The sequence below is a fragment of the Hirundo rustica genome, chromosome 19, assembly GCF_015227805.2.
Source record: "Hirundo rustica isolate bHirRus1 chromosome 19, bHirRus1.pri.v3, whole genome shotgun sequence".
Classification (NCBI taxonomy): Eukaryota; Metazoa; Chordata; class Aves; order Passeriformes; family Hirundinidae; genus Hirundo; species Hirundo rustica.
In genome coordinates, this window is record NC_053468.1 from 47,100 (window position 1) to 66,970 (window position 19,871).

The following is a 19,871-nucleotide window of genomic DNA, read 5'->3' on the forward strand; positions in this document are numbered from 1 at the left end:
CCGTGAGACAAAGGGAATGCTTATGTTCCCATCCCACGTATTTCAAAGGTTTTTTAGTATAAAGAAAAATTAAGTTAACTTCTCCCCCCAGTCCCCTCCTCATTTAAGCCAAATTCAGGGCTTTTTTGTAGTTGTTTTAAAGCTGATCTTAATAGCCAATGGGAGCACCTAAAACGATTATCTCACCAGAAAATAATAAGAGTCCTGGAAGTGAAGTCAGAGGGATCATTTAAAGAAACAGGCAACAGAAATTTACAATTATAAAGTATTCATGCATCTTGTTTTGACTGGGCTGTACTGAAAAAATAGAACTTTGAGCATTAATTTTTGCATGTTCAAACCCCTCACAACTGAATAAAAGATTACATTAAAAACTTTCCAGATGTGAGAATGTTCATACTGGACCCACTAAATCCATAGTTTTCTTTGAGAGACAGACAAGAACTTTAAGCAAACCTCCAGAAACATAACACAAATAACAATGCCTCAGTGCTCTGGTGCTAACAGGCTCCTTTCAATGGCAAGCTCATTTCTTTTACTCAGTCAGTGACCACCAGTTACCTGGAGAGGAAGGCATGATGCTGGGTTATGGTATCACAGTCATAAGTGGATGAGTCGCTCTGTTTCCGAGGCAGCGGCGGCCTTTGCTTCTCATCCTCCGTGATTCCTGAGATGTCGCTACTGCTTTTGCTCAGGTGTTTGCTGTCACCCAGACTGGAGTCCTCTGCTAAGAGTGGATTATCCTTCAGAAAATGAACAGAGCAAAGGGAAGATTTAGACAGATAACAAAATATAAAAGAGCTTATATGAAATGCCTGCATTTATACATGTGACCTCACTTTATCCAACAAAGTGTGGAAGGGATTAAAAATTTCTCTTTGCAGTAGAAGGAAAGAGATGAAGACTAATTTTCCCTTCAATAATAGCTTAAAAGCTGGAAGGAGAATCAGGAATTTGAGGGTGGAGGGGGAAGCAAGGGGTGGAAAGGCGGAGTAACACAAAAGCTTTATCCCTCACAACTTCATCATTCTTAGAGAACTATAAATATCATAAAGTAATCAGAAGGGGCTTTACCTGAGTGCACAAAATGCCCATTACAACATTAATGTCCTTGCTCATCATGTTCCACAGATATGGGATCTGATTTTTTGAAAATTTTAGTTTCTGCAGGATGCAAGAGGAGACCAGTGGTACCATATCTTTAAGATTATTTATTTATTGTTCATTATTAAATTATTTTTTCATTTCCTCCAGCACTTCTGCAGCTCACACCAGCATCCTCCCTGATGCTGCAGATGCTGCTTTTCAAATTAAATGCCATTGGACTGAATCTCACACTTCATTCATGAATGAAGTCTGTGCGCATGAGGCATGCAAGATCTGTTTTTTTAAAATGACAGTGCATAAAACCTGGGGAACAAGAGGCTGGAGAGCAGCCACACAAAAAGGCACCTTGGAGGTGCCAGTTGAATAGTCAGTTGAATATGAATCAACAGTGTGCCCTAGCAGCCAGGAGGACCAATTGCATCTTGAGGTGCATCAGGCAGCACTGCCAGCCAGTCTAGGGAAGGTTACTGCCCCGCTGTGCTGTAGTGTGGTGGCCTCACTTTAAGTCCTGTGTGCACTTTTGGGCACCACAGCACAAGAAAGATAAAAAAACTATTAGGGGTTGTCCGAAAGAGGGCTATGAAGATGGTGAAAGGTCTGAAGGGGAAGCCATATGAGGAGCAGTTGAAGTTTCATGGCTTATTCAGGCTGGAGAGAAGGGGACTGAGGGGGAACCTCGTAGCAGTCTATAGCATCCTCATAAGAGAAAGCGGAAGGGCAGGCCAAGCAAATTCATTGAGGAAAGAAAACCCAGTTTTAGGAGCACACGGGATTAGATTTCTATGAGGTGACCCTAGAGAAGGTCACTGCAAAGTTAGCCTGGCATTGTAGAAGAGAGCAGGATTCAAAGTTGTTCTCTTCCTCCTTGCATACATCTGTCTCCCAACACTTATTTCTGTTTTCTCTGTCACCACTCTCTGCTCCTGTCTTCCTGGACATAGCATTATACCACTGCATTACACTATTGAAGTGTCATTAGAACACTCTTCACAACCCCTAACATCAAGCACCCTGAGTACAATTACATTGTCATGGTTGGTACTTTTAAGCCGGAAGTGTAAAACTCCAGCTGGACAAGATAGAGAAAAAGAGAGGCAAGGCTTACAGATGAGGTCTGGGGCATGACAGATTAAAAGACATGCAGATAGACCATGGAAAACATGCCAATTGAATCTATTTCTCTGAAGCTACAGAAGCTACAGAAAGAACAATTTCATAGGGTATACAAGCTATGAGATCAACCTTCCCACACAGTTCTACCTACAGTCCCCAACGGCTGAGAGGATCTCCTGGTTTCTGTGGCAAGTGAATAGTCTTATTCCCAAAAGCCATGTTATTAATGGTAATTCTCCTTCCTGGGAAAATTTAGAGAATGTCTCTTTGCTCGAGACTACTCCCACCATATGTAGCTCTCAATTGAACCAACAAAGTTGGTACCACTGAGCCCATTTTTGAGGGGAGGTAACTATATGAAACAATTTTACCAGGGTCACAAAGCTAAACAGAGCATAGGCACTTCACACAGGGTCAACCCTAATTCATCACACTTGAGCCTGAAGTACATAAGATCAGCTAAACTTCAATTTTCTTTCTCAAGTGTGTTACACACAACAATAAAGTTTACATCCTAGCATTACTTTAAAAACCTGTACTTTTACTATCACAAAATCTTCCCTGGATCACAGGTAGAATGAATCCTCTCTTCTGTGCAAATGCAGCACTTGTATAGACACTCAGTGGTCCATTCACAGATCCGCAGGCGACTTGCATTCCTCATGAAGAGAGAGGCATTCTTTCACTAGTCACTAAAACTTATTCATAATATATTTTAATGCTAGACTACCCCCAGTGTAAGAAATTCCAGACCCAAGGTGAAAAGAACAAAAGAAAGCAAGAAAATATTTTCACAAAAATGGAAGCCTACCAGAGACTTCAGAGCAAGGATTTGTTCGCATCTACAGTTAGGGATACAATATAGAGACTTAGTAACCCTACTTTAAAGGCTAACAGATAAAGCCTTCACTACTGATTTCTGTATCTAATAAAACTGAAGCTTAATTTTTAACAGCAAATTTTTGATGCATGGGCAGAATCCCATTCTACCATGGCAATTTACCAAATCCTTAAATTTACTCTGGTTTCAATGGAGCTGATTTCCTCCATGGAATGAATCTATAGGATTTCAGCTGTGTGCATTGTTTTCTCCTCACCTGGATGCTGCTGATGCTTCCTCTCCTGCTACTGTTCCGACTCTCATAAGCTGTATTAGAATTATAGCAGATGGCATCAAAGCCCAAAATTCCTCCAATGCAGTCACCTATAAGACACACCTGAAAAAAACCAGATGATCATTTGTCTCAGGCTGGCACGCTTGTTCACTATGTAGCTCGCTTACCGTAACATAGCAAAGTAAGAAGTTAGGAGTCAAAATGCTTGAGGGAGAATGTATATAATCTTCCACCACCTTAGTAAATCCATGTGAGATAGAGCACAGGATTACAGAAGTGTCTGTCTTGTGCTGGACACTGAAAAGGCATTTTGTGTAGGTGATCCCATGCTAACATTCATTCATCCATTGTATTTGTAGTGTCCCACACTCATAACTCAAACCCTATGGCTTAAAAAGAAACAGCCTTTCTCTGAAGAATTTTTATATAAGAGAAAATAGTCCTACCTGTCCATTAAAACCAGCCCCATCAGTAGATTTGAGAAACTCATTGTAAACTTGATTGGCTCTACTAATCACCATGGCAACTGCATCCTGATACTGAGGAGATGAAACACCCAGCAAAGGCAAGGCAGCCAGTGGGATGTGGTCTTCACTGCTGCTGAGACAGCTCTCATCATAGCTGTAGGGATTTAGGCTAGAAAAGGACATGTTATCAACAGGAAAACTGCAAGAGGCAGCACACAGCATTAGAGAATGAACAGTTACTAAAAGAAATGGGTTGGGCTATTGCAGTTCACAATGAGCAAACACAGGAAGGATCATCTCAGAGAATTCAACTCCTTAAAAAAACCAAGGCATTACTGCTTTAGGTGAATGAGATCACACTAGAAGGTATTTCTGTAGTTAAACACATTCGGTGCAATTGTTCTACATACAACTAGACATAATTTTGAATGGCAATGGCATGATTGCATTTCAGCTTTTGTTTCCCCCCTGGGCAAAATAACTCACTACACCGGAGAGCAGAATCCAACCATCACAATGGAAGTTTCCTACAACAAAAGTGTGATGGGTGTATTGTTCAAAAGCATATTAAGACATTTTTCCCAGTGTCCCATCTTTTAAAAAAGGTGAGACAAAGCTGCACACATTCTGAAATCACAGTAAACGTTTGCATAGTAATATCTGGCAAAAAGGAGATAACTTAATTGAAAATTCAACCTTAACTTTGATAGAATGTCAGCTTCACTTTAGTGGATGCGCACCCTGCAAGTTTCAACTGAAATAGAGCAATTATTGTTAAGACAATTAAACACAGTTAAATGGCTTAGAAATTAGGGTTTGGGTTTTAAAATTCCAATGTGTTTTATTGTAAAGGTATAGCCACAGTTACCTCCATTGTTATTACAGACACAACACAAAGGAAAGAAACATCCAGACCACCAAAAGAACATATGGAAGAGATGAAGTTCTTTGTCACAGGGGACAAGTATTAGTGCTGAAGTTCAGACAAAAAGGCAAAATATCAGTGCTGAAGCTGAAAAGAGCACAAATCTTGTTATCTTGAAAATCATCAGGTTGTAAACATCAAACACACAAAGGCTGGAGATGGAGAGGTAAATCACACAGAAACAGCTGAAATCGCTAAGCACCTGAGAGATGAGGTCACCAGTGTTAGAAACTAACACCTCCCTGATGAAAGGCAGCAAATGACTCAGCTACAAGACAGGCCTGATTTTTCATGGTGGGTAAGAGCACACCTGGCTCTCAGGGAAGAAGAGATTGATGACAGAGTGGCATTTCCAGCAGGAATAACTGAGACTGCATCACAGAGAGGGGGCTGAGGAGAAAGCAAAGGGGAAAATCACCCATACGGTAACACTTGTTTGGGTAACTACCACGTATCATTTTTTTACAGATATGGCTTGGTTATCTGTACTCAAAAACTCCCCAACACACCCTCCTGCCCCGAGCCCCTCAGGGCCCCCCTAGGCCTCACCATGGTGTCACTGCTCTGCTGTGGGCCCAAGATAGAGGCGTGCGGGCATGTCCTCAGCACCTGGGGCATCGTGATGCTGGTGAAGGGCTGAGGGGAGGCACTTGGGAGGACACCAGCAGTGGGCTGGAAGTGACCCAGAAGGATCATTGAGTATGACTTTCAAGTGAATGGCCTATTCAAGGACCAAACCCACAATGTTGGCATCAGTAGCACCATGCTCTGAGCAACTGAGATCATCTCAGGGTTACCTTAACTATTGCCCACATCTTCAGAAAATGGAGACTACATTCAAGGCTAGTGCAAAATCTTGTACCACTGCTTAGTCAGTTATCTGGCTCACCCTCAATGAAACACTACAGTAAATAAAACCACCCTTCCTCCACCACGGTTTGCTAAATGAAATGTTTATCACACCTTTATGTTCCACAGCTGCATTCTGGAGTTCTGGCTACAAAAGCTGCTGGCATGAAGCTACAGAAATGTGCGAGCAAGGAACTGTCTCTTCTTTCATCAGCCCCAAACGGGTACATGTCAAGCAGCTCCACAAAAGAACGTACGACTACAATACCAATCTTCTGTCAGTGCTCAGAAGGATTCTATAGAACATTCAAACATCCTATCTGGCATTTTTCAGTTTGGGTGAATATTCTGTACGACAGCAAGAGGGAATAAAGAACCAGAGAAAGAAATCTGGAGCTGTGTTCATTTGGGCCGTCAGCACACATTCTTTCTTCTGCTCCACCATCTCTTCTTCCAGATAGCTGAGACCTGCAGGCACTGAGTTCTTTGAGTGCACGTAACTCTCAAAGGGTAAAGAGGAAAAAAAAAAAGCCTGTTGACCAATGGTCCAAATGGGAAAAGATGACTTTCCAAACACCCTTTGATGTTTTACCGCCTTTTCTATCAGACATCTTGTTTTACAGAACAGCACCTTGGATATATACACACTTCTTTCCTGGTTGTTTCCACTTTGCAAATTATGCAAATGAGGTTTTTTTCAATGATGCAAACAGTAAGGCACAACTTCCACCAGTCTGGTCTGCACCCTGCCACCTCTTCCTCTGATATGCAGGCATCACCATTCCTTCATCTTAAGGCCCAAAACATGGTTGTAGACCTCCTCAATTCTTCTGCAGGGTTTTCTGCTCTCTATGAGCTTCCAAAGTAACCCTGGGCACTACACTGGAACAAAAAAAGACTCTAAAACCAACCATCACTTAGGGAAGCCCCAGACAAAACCAACAGAAGTGTCTCTTTGCTTAGAAAAACAGAAATCAAGGAAATCTGATTCTTTCCTCTCCTCACCAGAGTTGTGCAGTTAATCCTGGTTTGCATTTGTAGAAGAGTTGATGCAGGAGTATGTGTTTCTTTCTCCTTTATTGTGCCATTTGAAATATTTATATCATGGAAAGTAATGTTACTTCAAAACATTCTCTCATTCAATGAGTGAATTTCAAGACTGAAAAAGCGGCTGAGAACAAGCAGCTACTGAACTGGATACATCCAATAAAAATGGTTTTAAAACAAATTCATCCACTTAAAAAGGGATGAAAGATTGTTGCAAGTCTTGCAGTTCGGCAAAAGATTAAGAATGAGTCACAAAATTTCATTATGCAATATATGGGTCACAGAAAACCATTCAAAACCACAGTGCATAACCAAACACCAGGGAATGCAAATCAACTTACCTGGAAACAAGAGAGAAAGCTGCTGAACAGATTGCTGGGCAGGGAACAAGTCTCATTAAGATGTGGCCCAAAGAGGCAGGGAAATGGGCTCGGGTCACTTTCTCAAACACAGAACTGAAGGTGTTGACATCTGCCAGTTTGCTGCTGTGGTCTCCACTGCCAGTGTCTAATATGTTCCCCCCATGCAGGATCAAAATTAACACATGAATTTTGCAGTTCTGGTGTTGAACTCCTTCCTATGAGAAAAACAGGAAATAGGAAAGGAGGAGGTATTTTTATGGACTTTGTTAGTTTACTTGGTGTCAACGTTAGCAGTGATTTTTCTTTTCCCACCCCCACCGTGATAATTTTGCGGTATTTGCTTTCACTGGAGTGGGTGGGGGTGTGTGTGTGCATGTGCGCATGTCCTGTGTTCCATTTAATTCAAGTATATCTGAATCACATGCTCTGGCACAAACCCTGTGCAGCACTGATGTAGGTTTCAGATCAACAAAGATTAAGACAGCTTTGTGTACATCAGAAGTTACTTTAAATATGCTGAGACTGGAGAAAAATTCCAACCTCCACACGCAGTGTAAGCAATCATCTGTCTAGGTATTATCCTAGTGATTGCTTCACTTACTGTCAAGGTTCTCATTCAAATCATCACAAGTCCAAAAAAAGACAAATTTCTCTGCCAATGAAAACATTCAGCAAAAGCAGATGATACAGTTATCTCAGACTTTTCAGACTGGTATATTCTTATTTAAATGAAACACATTTACTGAAAAAATAAAAAAAATAATGCATCATTACTAATATTCATAAAATTCACAAATTTATGAATATGTGAACAGGCACATACACAGACAACAATCAGCATGTTTTGTAGAATAACCAAGATATTTCCTACTTGAAACCGGAAAAGCATTTTGAGTCTCTTGCAATTTCACCTTTTCTTTTCCCTCTTTATCCCTTGATATTCATGTGCACTCCAAGAACTCATTAATACATTAAAAGATTATTTTTTTTGTTTTAAATCTTGACTGCTCTTTTCTTCTTCACTTTGGATGACATGATTCCTGAAGAATTCTAGTTCCTGACCAAATATGAACACACTGCAAAAGCAACAGTAATATTTTTTGTCTAAGGATCATTAAGTGCTACATTTGGTGATTTACTCAGAATCAGGCAATGTTCTGGACAGCTTATTCTTAAGGGAAATGGGTAATTTTAGCATTTGTATAATGGTGAAATGGCTGAAAATTAGAGAACTGTAGGTATTTTAGTATGCAGTAGAAGTATTCATTGCAAAGGCATTTTGCTGACCTGACTTGTATCTGCTTAAATACAGGAGAATCATACAAGCATTTTTCAGGTTCCAATTTCCATGCACTGTTTTACAACTTCCTTCTCCAAAAGGTTTCATTCCAGTTTTCAGAAGAGAAATTTAATAACTCCCTTTAAAAGCTAAATGTAGGTTTCTTCCATGGACAATGTCTGCTTGTAAATGAGCAGCACTGCTGACGAGTTGGCGGAACTGAAAGTTTCAAAAAGGAAAAATTTAAGTGGGTCAATATTGCTGAAGTCACTGATATGAGAAGTCTCTTAGCTGGATTTAACTGGTGTCTTTCACAGGAAGACTCAAAGGGAATAAAATTAATTTGTCTCTCAGCAGTAGCTCAGCCATGACTTAGACAAGGTGCTCAAGGACTAATTGACTGGACATCTGAAGTCAATCAATGACTGTCATCATTTTAAGGGAGCTGTAGGACTGAATTCTTCAAAAACCGTAAAGTAGACACTTCCATTACCTGTCCTATGTGTGAATGGAGGACCTTAATCGGTTTTCTGGAAGGACCATAACGTGTTGAGAGTCTTTCCTTCTTCTAAAAAATGGCAATTCTGTTTTTATCAAATTTATGACTGCTGCTGAATCTGCTTCACAGATCTGCATTTCCAGTCAAGTACTAAGTAGACATAACAATTTCTCTTCAGAAAACTGAGTCCTATTTCCACCTAAGTATGCAACGTCTAAAAATCTTGTGATGATTTTCAGGGATTGCATGCGCACCTACTAAACAAGGGCAAAACACACTAAACCGTCAGATGAGTTTACAATTACATAACACAATATGAAAGCATTTTCACATGTCTACTCCTTGAAAACCAGCACAGCTTGTTTTAGGAAACAATCTCACCTCATTGTCCTCATGTATTTCAATACTGCCTTGTGCAGGGAACTTTTGTTTTCTTAAAGAGGTTCTATATAATTCACCTGAAAGGAAAAGAGACATATTAATCATATAAATATTTCTCTGTTACATCTTTTGCAGACATCTACAGAGGTAAGTCACATTTCTAATTTCAAGACAGAAAGTTCCATTCACAGGAAATCCTACAGACAAACAGAACAATACACGTTCACCAGTGATTCAGAGATACAGTTAGCAAGTTCTGCATCTCTAGCTTTGCCTGAAGTAACTCATTGCCCTGCCTCTTCATGCAGAGTACATCAGATCTCAAGATCACCATGAGAAGAAAGCCAGATGAAAGGAAAAACACTGAGTGATTCAACACCCCAAAGCAGGCATGAAAGGCATGGGTTTGATACGTGACCAAAAAAAAAAAAAAAAGTTTGTACCCTGAATCTAGGAGAAGAGAATTTGTATCATCATTCCTAAACATCTGAGATCATAAGGTAAAGTTCCAACCCATAGTAAGAATTAAGCCAGGTACTCTTTTTTTTTTTTTAATTAATCAGACCATTTCAAATATCGCTAATATTCTGCTATGTTAATTAGGGAGAGACTTAGAGGAGGGGGGGGAACAAAACAAAACAAAACCAAAAAAAAAACCAAAAAAAAAAAAAAAAAAAACCAACAAACAACAACAACAACAACAACAACAACAACAACAACAAAAAAAAAAAACACACACACAAAAAAAAACACAAAACACAAAAACAACAACAAAAAAACACCACCCACAAAAAAACCCCCCCCACTTGTGTTGGCTACAAAGCATGAAGTGGTGGTAGTCCCAAAAGAAAATTGCCATTTCCACTATCACGCTCTCATGAGAAATGATGCCATTTCTTGCCATCTGCTGCACTATTGCTAGCCCTTTATAATGACAAACCCATCAAAAGAAATATGTTCACATGAAGGCTGTGACATATGCTTCCTATTAACAAATAAGAAAGAATACTGTAAATATACTGCAGATGCAGTTTTGCAAACTGCACTGTTTATAGGAAAATAATGGCATGCATCACTGAGCCCAATCCTGCTCTGAGAATCACAGCATGAGATAGTTCCTGTATTAAGTTCCACAGTTTCTGCATTGAATGAGTCTTATACACACATACACGCTACCAGATCTCGTAAATGACTACTACAGAGCACAGGAGAAGAAGAAATACACAGGGTTTAGCTGAGGATGTCAACTCAAAATGCTCCCCAGTTCCAATTATCAGACCAAGGCAGATGGGAAAAGGATGATTTCCAAAAAAGAAGGGGTTGGGACCTAGTGACAACATGTGCTTATGAATACAGCTGCAGGAACTGACATTTCACTGTGAATTCCAGGGAGGTAACAGACACTTCTGTAAGTCAATTCCTGCTCTTTAGCAAACAGTGCAAAAGCATAGAAAGATCAAAAGCAGGGCCACATGTAAATACACTCATGAAGTTGGGCACTAGCAGCAAAGGAACCCTAGCAATGCCAGGCTTGGCACAACTTTTCATTCTTACAGCACTCAGAAATTTTAACAGCAACACTTCTTGCACCTCCCTAAGCAGAGATGAGAGGAGGAAGTCCGGAGCACAAAGCACTGAAAGCTCCTACACTCCAAACTAAGCCATGTTGTACTGCCCTGTGTGAGCTATTGTGTACACCAGCAGCTTCACCCTCCAGTGAAGCTCCACCTCTACCACTCCAGCCAACACTATAAGGCAATAATGCATTAAATAATGTCACAGGGATTTATATTATAATAATCCATGTTGAAAATAATTAAATTTAAAAGAAAATTTAAAAGAATCATAATCCCTCCACGTGCATATCTCTTCTCAGTGAAACATACCACAAGGCCTGTGCTAGTTAACAAGTGCTATTACTATCTCTAGTTGTTGAATATCTTCGGTACAAAGAAAAATGAGAACAACTTCAACTCACGTTGTTTTTCCTGTAGAAAGCCAGATGAGCAGAATGAAGACTCTTCACCTGCAAAAAACCCCACAAAGTAAACTAAAATTGCTTTATATGAACATCAAGCTCTTTACTTTTTCTCCCATGTTGCTGCAGATATTTTGCAACTGACTACTACAATGCTGGTTTCCAGAACCCCCATTGGCTTCCATGGGAATAGACCAGCACATGACACACTTTGACAACTCCTGGAATCTATTAATCAAAATGGTTATGCTAGAAGCCAGATTTTACTTTTCATTTCAAGAAAGGTATCATAAGCAATGAAACTTGTAGGTAAGGAGGAATCTATTTGATAGAGGAATGCACGTAAGAATCCATTTGATAACTTGTAGTAATAGCCACTGAATCTCTTAATAACTAAGAACTGGCATAACTTACCTAGCAATGCAAACCAGATTCTTATTACAATTACTTAATCAGCAGCTGTTTAGAGAATATTTCTTTCCTTCCATTCCCTCCCACAGTCCACCCATCCAAGGAAAGTTGCAAGTACTCAGATCTAAATACAAAAACCTAGCATACAGTGACATAAGGATATGGGAATAAAGGCCCTACCCACAGATAAAGTGCTTCTACAGCACTCTGGCCAGTACTACCATGGGGGGTAAACACCTTTGCCACCACGTGACCATAACAAAACCCAAAGGTATCAGCCTACCTCTACCTACAGCTACCCTCAGAGCTGGGATGAGAACACAGATCTCTCAATCCCTTCTCTAGGTTCTTTCTTCAGAAGCCCAGCAACATTTACTTTTTTTCCCAGAACCTACCTATCGCTTGAGTACATTCACACATGCAACAGACACAGACCTCTGCTCCCGGGGCACAGCCTGACTCAACATGAGAGGCAACATCCTGTTGCATGTGTTTGGCATCAAAGAACAGACTAGCAAATGACAACAACCAGGGAAGCTGGTGGCCCTCTATGATGTGTGAATAAAACTGCATGTGCTGCTGTTGTCTGCCCATGGATTTTCATGTGTTTGATAATAGCTTCTGCCTAGTGCCTAAGAAGACTCTAGAACTTGTCAGCACTGTCTCCCAAACTCATGAATTAAAAATGCTGTTACACGAAATCCAACTACGGTTAATACATAAAGAAAAATAATAATGTTTAACTCCTCTGACAGATGCAGCAGTAAGTAAGCTCTTACAAAGTAAGAGCTCTGCAACTATTCTCTATTTTTTCAGATGCTCCAGCTATCACATTTGATAATTTAATTTTGAAGGGAATAAAAAGAACAGAAAAATGACAGGCTTTTAACATACAGCAAAGAAATCTGCTTTAGTTAATTCTCTGTGCAAGCTGTACTTGCAGTACACTGCCACACCTTACCTTTGAGGAATGAAAATAATTTGAATTAGCTATTTCCAAATTTCATATACAATCTCTTTCATTTTCAGTTCCTTGCCAGGACAATTCACAGACTGTTGTTCTGCCAAAGAGGTTGGGTCACAACTGTTACCTGCTTTCAGCTTATTAGGGAAGAAATATTAACTGCAATAGCTCATAGAGAGAGTCGTTGCTGAGGCAAAGCAGCTGTCAGTCTCCCCCTTGGGAACAATGTGTGAAGTCCTCAGGAATGTGAGAGCTAAAGGCAAAAACCAGACCTCCATGCCAAGAGCACAGACCAGTCTTCTGAAGCGCTTGTATACACAATTCCACAAATGATAACATGTAAAACAATGGGTTTCATGAAGAAAATTCCATCCCATGGCAGCTTTGAATGGCTGTGCAGATAGAAACTCTCCATCACAAAGAACAACTCTCGATAGAAACTGAAGATACATCCACTACAGAACGATAATTAATTTTTATTTGGTAGGTTTAAGAAACAGACAGTCATTTTTCATTTTTCATCACCCAGTAAATTCAATGTATTATGAACAAAATGCCACCTCTCTGCCCCAAAACTGAAGGGTGATCTGCAATTACTCTTATTTGCATGCTACTAAAAAAAAAATAAATAAGAAAAAATCAGGAAGGGGGTTTTTGGGCAGTACTGAAACCAAAATAGAAGCCACCTTATTTTCACACAAAAGGTTGGTTAACACCAGCAGAAATTGTTGAGAGCAAATCCCCAAAATAACTTGTTCCAAAAGTTACAGAGTTAAAATGTTAAACAAATCAATGTTAAGTTAACGTTCTAATTACCTGTTGTTAATGATTCTATTGTTAAAATCCCTCTTTTCGTCGGGGAGCGGCTCTGCTGCTTCCTAGGAAAAGGCACCCAGAAGCACGAGGAGGAGTGACATCAGAGCTTGTATGCAAATAAGGGGACTTTCTTGCCCATCTCAACAAAGAAAACCCCCTAAACATCGAGCCACCACGGAATCAAAGGATTTAAGGCCACTTATAGGTGAGGAACAAATATAGTTATCTCCCTAGACCTTTTTAACCTCTCGCCCTAAGCTATAGACGCTGACTGGAAAGGGGACCCCGTACTTCATGTCAACGCCCGATCTCGTGGTCCCCTCGCGAGGCCGAAAGCCCTGGCTCTGCCTTCGTACCAGAGAACAAAGCTGGTACTTCCCACACCTGCTATATCTCCTTCTCCTCCTCCTTCTCCTCCGTGTCACTCCTGGGAGCGGCCGCGGTGGTGTGCGCGTGAACCACCGTCGCCGCCCCCCCTCAGAGCTGATTCTAGTAGAGGCTTTAAAAAGGAGCGGGTCTCCTTGCCCTGTTCATAGCAGCAATAACTATATCAATTCTTCAGAGAAAGTAGCAGCAGGTAAAAGTAAGATTCACAAAGTTACCTTTAGTATCATGCTGTGGTACATAGCCATTACACATACATTAGATTTGTAGACTGTAGCCATTACACACCCGTGTAGCTGTGCTCCTGAGATGTCAGAGGGCATTTTGTACAATTCTTGACTCTTGTTTTGCTCTCACCTGGGATTACATCAATAATGGGTTCAGCATTAGAGGACAGCACAGCAGAATGGTGCAATGTGCCCCAGCACCAAGGAGATACCAGGGGAATTGTTCTCTTCTTTCTTCCCCCACACATCCGATCTTGCAATACTGGCCAAAAAGGTGCCAGCAAGCTTTATGGTATACATGACTTTCTGTGTTCTAATAATCTGAATTCGTGTTAACAACAGAACCATACCACTGGAACAAACAACACTGATGCTCCTCTTCAGAGCATGACTTTCACCTCAGCAAAAATCCTATGAAAATCAACTTCTGAAGAGAAAAATCTGTTTTGTTAAGTATTTTTTAAAAATGCTGTAGCAAATGTGAGCATAGATATGTCAAACTTGGGAAAACAGAGGGAAAGGAATGGAGGCAATATACCTACATATGGTATGATCCTCTCCATGGGAATGGCAGCCAGGCAAACTCTAGGCTCAATGAAAACGATGCAAGAACATATGCTGATTTCAGCATGTGGACCAGATCTCAATACAGATCAAAAAATGAAAAGGGAGAGACAGCAAGGAAAGCAATGCCCTCTGCAGCGGGACTTGGCTCTCAGCTAAAAATATCTTAGCAGGTGGAATAGGCTTCCTCCATTTTGCATGCATTTTCTGAGCTGTATTCTAGAACATACAGCATCACAAGAAGTTGCACAACACTAGTAACCTGCCCTACTATAAACTGCCAAGAGTAGTGATTTGCAGAAATCCAATCCACTGCTTCTCTCTAAAACCTGCAGCTAGAAGTAAAATCTGTTCTTTATATGAAAAATCTGATGTGTTTTGGATTGCTGAAGACTATTGTAGTTTCCATCCTTCCCGTCGACTGTTCACTAAGCCAAACTTTCTGTTTGCCACACTTCATATTAATAGGCAGCAGCAGATGCTATCACAATAAATTTAATAGCAGCATAAACACTACAGTCAGCTATGCAAAAACACCACTTAATTAATTATGTGACTCCTGGAGGCCATGATGAGAAGGGGTAGATCACACGCTGCCGGAGGGAAGGAAGAGAGCAGTTTGTATAGACAGAACATTCACTGTGGACAAAATTAGGCAAGGCAGCCCTCAGAGGAGAGATGACAGAGGGAGAAACACTAGTAGAAGGTAAAACTCACTATAGCAGTCATGAGGGTGTAGAGATTTTTCTGTTATATTGAGTGTTTTGAATACTCTATAGATGTTGGAGAACCTCTGAGGTGAGTGGCAGGCATAACAAAGGGGACTTGAATGAGTGAGCCAACGAAAAATGAGACCAGATGAACTCGCTAAAGACACCACAGTCTGCACCAGTCTTCCACTGAAACACGGGTTTCCTGTGGGAGTTTAATGGCTCCAACTCAACATAGGTCATCATTTCAGACACCATGGGCTAGTACCCACATCACAACTGACAAGTTGCTTAACAAAATATCTAAAGTGTGCAATGCAAAAAATTAACCCTTCCCATTAAAGTGGAGAATGCTAATTCACACCCAGTTTTAGTATATCTGAAATATTTTCTTGTTATTGCCTTGACCTGGTAATTCACTTTTTTTTAAATATTAGAGCTGCAAAATTCAACAAAACAGAAACAACATAGAATTATGCTGAATTATTTTATATACAGGAAAGAATCAGATGAGAAATAAATATAAAAATTTTTCATTATTATACAGGGGAATTATACAAATATGTAAGTTATACAAGAAAGAAGAACAAGAGACAAAAATCCAATCATGCCAGAAAAAACTGATCAAAGATCAAATTAATAGCTGAATTTTCGTCATACTTGCAGTTAACTCAGGGCTGATTGCTAGCACCTTAACATCACTCCTTGCCAAAAAGGCATTTAACGGTTGCACATGGAGCTGCAGGCTCTGCTTTGCTCCTAACCAAGCACCATATGCACACGTTTAAACACTGTACAGCCTTTATCATTCACTTAAACTGAGATTAATTTTATTTCACAAGAAACAATAGAAGGTTTTTAGAAAGACTAGTCTTTCTCGTTCTGTAAAAACATCAACCTGAAGAATGATGCAGCTAAACTTTCCTCTTACACGTAAGACTTGTACCTATTGTCCAAAAATACAGCTGAATATTTGATGAAGTAAAATCTCCTCAAGTTGACTAATTACTTCTCTCTCACAGTAATGTTTCTCCATAATACCAGACTAGTTATACTCTTAATTTGATGGAAAGATAAAGCAGTACAGTTCTGCAACCAAATTAAAACCTGTTTATGTCCTATGAAGTAATAAAATAACAATTACTTCTCATTCACTTTCTTATCTCTACCTTCCTGTGCAGAGCAAGATCATGGTAAATTTTTGTAGGAGCTGTCAGTGTATCCTACCCTTCTGACTTGTACTGTCTTACCTTGTGCATTACTTTGGCCTAACCAGAAATTCAAGAAGTCTGAGACAAGAAAAAGGCATTTTCATGCTTAATGCTCTGGAATGTCTAATACAATTTCTGGGAGCTTAGTGCACTCTGAAAAGCTACTAGTCACGCAGTCTACTCAAAACAAAACCAAACTTCTTCAAAACAGAAGAATCACTGTCATCGAGTTAAGTCTTTCTAGCAGCCTTGTGCGCACAAGACAACAGAAAATGTGAATTCCAAGCTCCTGCCATGTAGCCATATAGTTTAGCTTTAGGTAGTCTTGTGAGGAGCAGGAAGTTGGATTTGATCCTTATGGGTCCCTTGCAACTTGAGATATTCTATGATTTTATACATTAGCTTACTCCACAGATGTGTATCAATCTTAACCAAAAACATTACTCTAGTCTACCAGTTCTGTTCAGTGCCTTGTGGATATTATGACAGGAGAACAGAAAGAGCAGTTGAAGAGATGAACAAGAAATTGTCCTTGACACTCTTAGAAACCGGCTGCTGCACGTATAAACCAACCTTTTTTTTTCCTCCCCTTACTCTAGATGGGGAAAAAATGAGATCCAAAAGATATGATACTAGAGAGGAAAAAAAAACCCAAAATCATCACTCAGTGATGCATTTACTGCACTTAAAATCTCAGGAAATATTTTTTAAAGGGAAGTTATAAAGAGCATCTAGAGTAGTGGGGAGTCATAGTGCATGTCATGAATTCAACAGCACCTTATGGTCCAGCGAGAAACACCAGGCTTGTAATTAAATAAAAAAAATAAAAAAAATAATAATAAAAAAAAATCTGAAGAAATGAAAAATCTCAATTCTAGGTGGTGCAGAAAGGGAAGGAATTGCATATTTCCATACACAGACCAAATACAATTTGCACAATAGTAGCATCTCCCAGCTCCAAACTACTGTCTTGTTATGGGGTGGATATGAAGTATAATTTTGATCTAAATCAACAATTCAAATGACTCCTAGAAAGAAGGCAATGTCCCTGTCAGCACTATTTTCCAGATAGATAATCAATTTGTTAAAAGATGAAAATATCTGTGTGACCTAGTCTTGTGCAATGGGACAAAGAAAGGCCTTTCACTCACCTGATAGGAAAATTTCCAGTTCTGAAAGCTGATCATGTCCAAATATTTTGCTGGTAACCAGTAAAGCAATCCATCAGTCTGTATGTGTGGCATATGAAGCACAGGAAAAGTGAATTTCACAGGCATTTTACAGTCAGTTAAGTTTTAAACAACTAAAAAGTAAATCGTATTTTTTTCCAAGATACCTGAGAATTCCTTCTAATTTGAAGCATTTTAATTTAATTAACTGGACTTGCAGAGTAAGATAGTAGCATGTTGCTGATAAAATTGACTCATAGCTCTTAAAATTTAATTTGGGTGTATTAAATAAATCTGTGGCAAGCTTTATTACAGAAATTACATTGTTATTTGTTTGCTTGCTTGTTTATTTTCTACAAAAATACCAAATACGGAAAGACAGCCTTTTTTTTTTTTTTTTTTTTTTAATAAATTAGGTTTTAAAACAAAGAAACAGCCAAGATTCATTGGGGCTTTGCCTGTTTCACTTTTGTGTGTGTGCATGTATGGGTTTCTGTGACATTTACATTTTGGAAAACGCAGGCTGAGCTGGCAAGGAAGACGACCAGCCTGGCTGATCAGAGAGCTTTGGCTTGAACTCTGGCAAAAAAAGAGAGTGCATTACCTTTGAAAGAAGGGGGAAGCAACTGGGGAGGACTACAGGGCTGTTTTGAGGTTACACAGGGAGAAAACTAGAAGGGCTAAAGCCCAACTAGAACTTAGTGTTAAAACTACTGCTATAAAAGACAACATAAAATGCTTTTTATAAACATGTCAGCCATAAAAAGAAGGCCACAGAGAATCTCCATCCTTTACTGGATGCAGAAGGAAACACTGTGACAAATATTGTGACCCAGAGCACAAGAAAAGGAGCCCGCTTCTGGCAGGAGTTGTGACCTTGGATAATAGCCTGGCTGATTTTTCTCTTCCGCAGGCCAGTGAGCATTCAGTGGTAGGACAAGAGAGAATGGCTTTAAACTGAGAACAGGTATAGTTTGGATATTAGCAAGAAATTAATGCCTCTGAGGGTGCTGAGGCACTGGCACAGGGTGCCCAGAGAAGCTGTGGCTGCCCCTGGACCCCTGGAAGTGTCCAAGGCCAGGTTGGACAGGACTTGGAGCAACCTGCGGTAGTGGAAGGTGTCCCTGCCCATGGCAGGGAGTTGTAATGAAATGGGCTTTAAGGTCCCTTCCAACTCAAATCACTCTACGATTAATTACACCTTCTGGTGAAAGACAGAAATTATGGTCTCCCAAGAATCATGAGTTGTGCAAGAATGCAGAGTCAAAACAAAACAAAACAAAACAAAACAAAACAAAACAAAACAAAACAAAAAAAAAAAAAAAAAAAAAGAAACAAAAACAACACCCAGAGACTGTACACACCAAGTTTCAGATGTTATCTAATTCTGTCACATATTACAAAGGTGTATATTCCTTTTCCTTAAAAGAAGTAACCAAACAAAAACATGCCAATTACCTACTTTCCCACAAGTACACCACAAACTCACATTACTGAAAATATCTTGCTACTGTGATTTTAATACATAATCTAAACCAACCATTTCAACCTTCCTACTCATACATCCATCTGTATTCCTGAAGATCATCTTCACATCTCTCTAAATTTCTAGGGGAAGCTTTTGTAGGAAAAAGCTATCCACAGACAAGAAAGATGTACAAGCACTTTCTCTTCACTGCTAGACAAACTTTCCTCCAAGATGTCTTCCACCACTGATAAAGACAAAAGCTCTCTTTCTACCCATGCCAAGGACAGTAAGCAGACTTGACAAATACAATTCATTACTATCACACTACTGAGTAATTAAAACTACTGTGTCGAGCAAATAGACAAAGGAAATTGATGAAGATCACATTAAGATCTCAAACTCTGCATTTGCTAATTCTGAAATCTTGGTTTTGGAAACTTGGTTCTGGGATATTCAGCAACTGTATTGAGATATAGCCTGTCCTATCATTTCTGGCAAAATGGCCAAGAATCAGAGCTGTCCAGCAATAGTTGTTGGTTCATTTAGGACAGGCAGAAAACCAGACAGTCACAGAAAAAAACAGAAGCTCAATACAAGAAAAACTTCCAAGCTTGTATATTTTATTTGATCTGATGAATAAAAGAGGTCTGATGTTGCAATGTAGCTTGCACAGAGTCATACAGTAGTTTTGTCTATCTTAACGATCCAGAAAATGCCAACTGCTTCTGCTCACCAGCTAGAAATGCAGAAGTAAATAAAATTCCCTAGCATGGAAGTTACCAGCTCAGGAAGGGCAGTCTGATCTACTAAAGCTGCAGAACAACT

General features: G+C 39.7%; 1 protein-coding gene across 4 annotated transcripts in view; it reads right to left on the reverse strand.

Moving 5' to 3' along the window:
• The window catches only part of PITPNM3 (PITPNM family member 3), a 51,692-nt gene that overhangs the window by 14,737 nt on the left and 17,084 nt on the right, over positions 1 to 19,871 (reverse strand). For 2 of the 4 annotated variants that reach the window (XM_040082336.2, XM_058422987.1), the window contains exons 4-9: positions 11,123 to 11,170; positions 9,145 to 9,221; positions 6,965 to 7,200; positions 3,782 to 3,971; positions 3,318 to 3,437; positions 562 to 743 (exon numbers count right to left, since the gene is read on the reverse strand). In XM_040082336.2, the coding sequence (XP_039938270.1) occupies positions 562 to 743; positions 3,318 to 3,437; positions 3,782 to 3,971; positions 6,965 to 7,200; positions 9,145 to 9,221; positions 11,123 to 11,170 (853 nt within the window). Of the gene's footprint in view, positions 1 to 561; positions 744 to 3,317; positions 3,438 to 3,781; positions 5,118 to 5,690; positions 6,762 to 6,964; positions 7,201 to 9,144; positions 9,222 to 11,122; positions 11,171 to 19,871 lie in introns of those variants that run through there. The other 2 variants (XM_040082337.2, XM_040082338.2) reach the window with 2 other exon arrangements.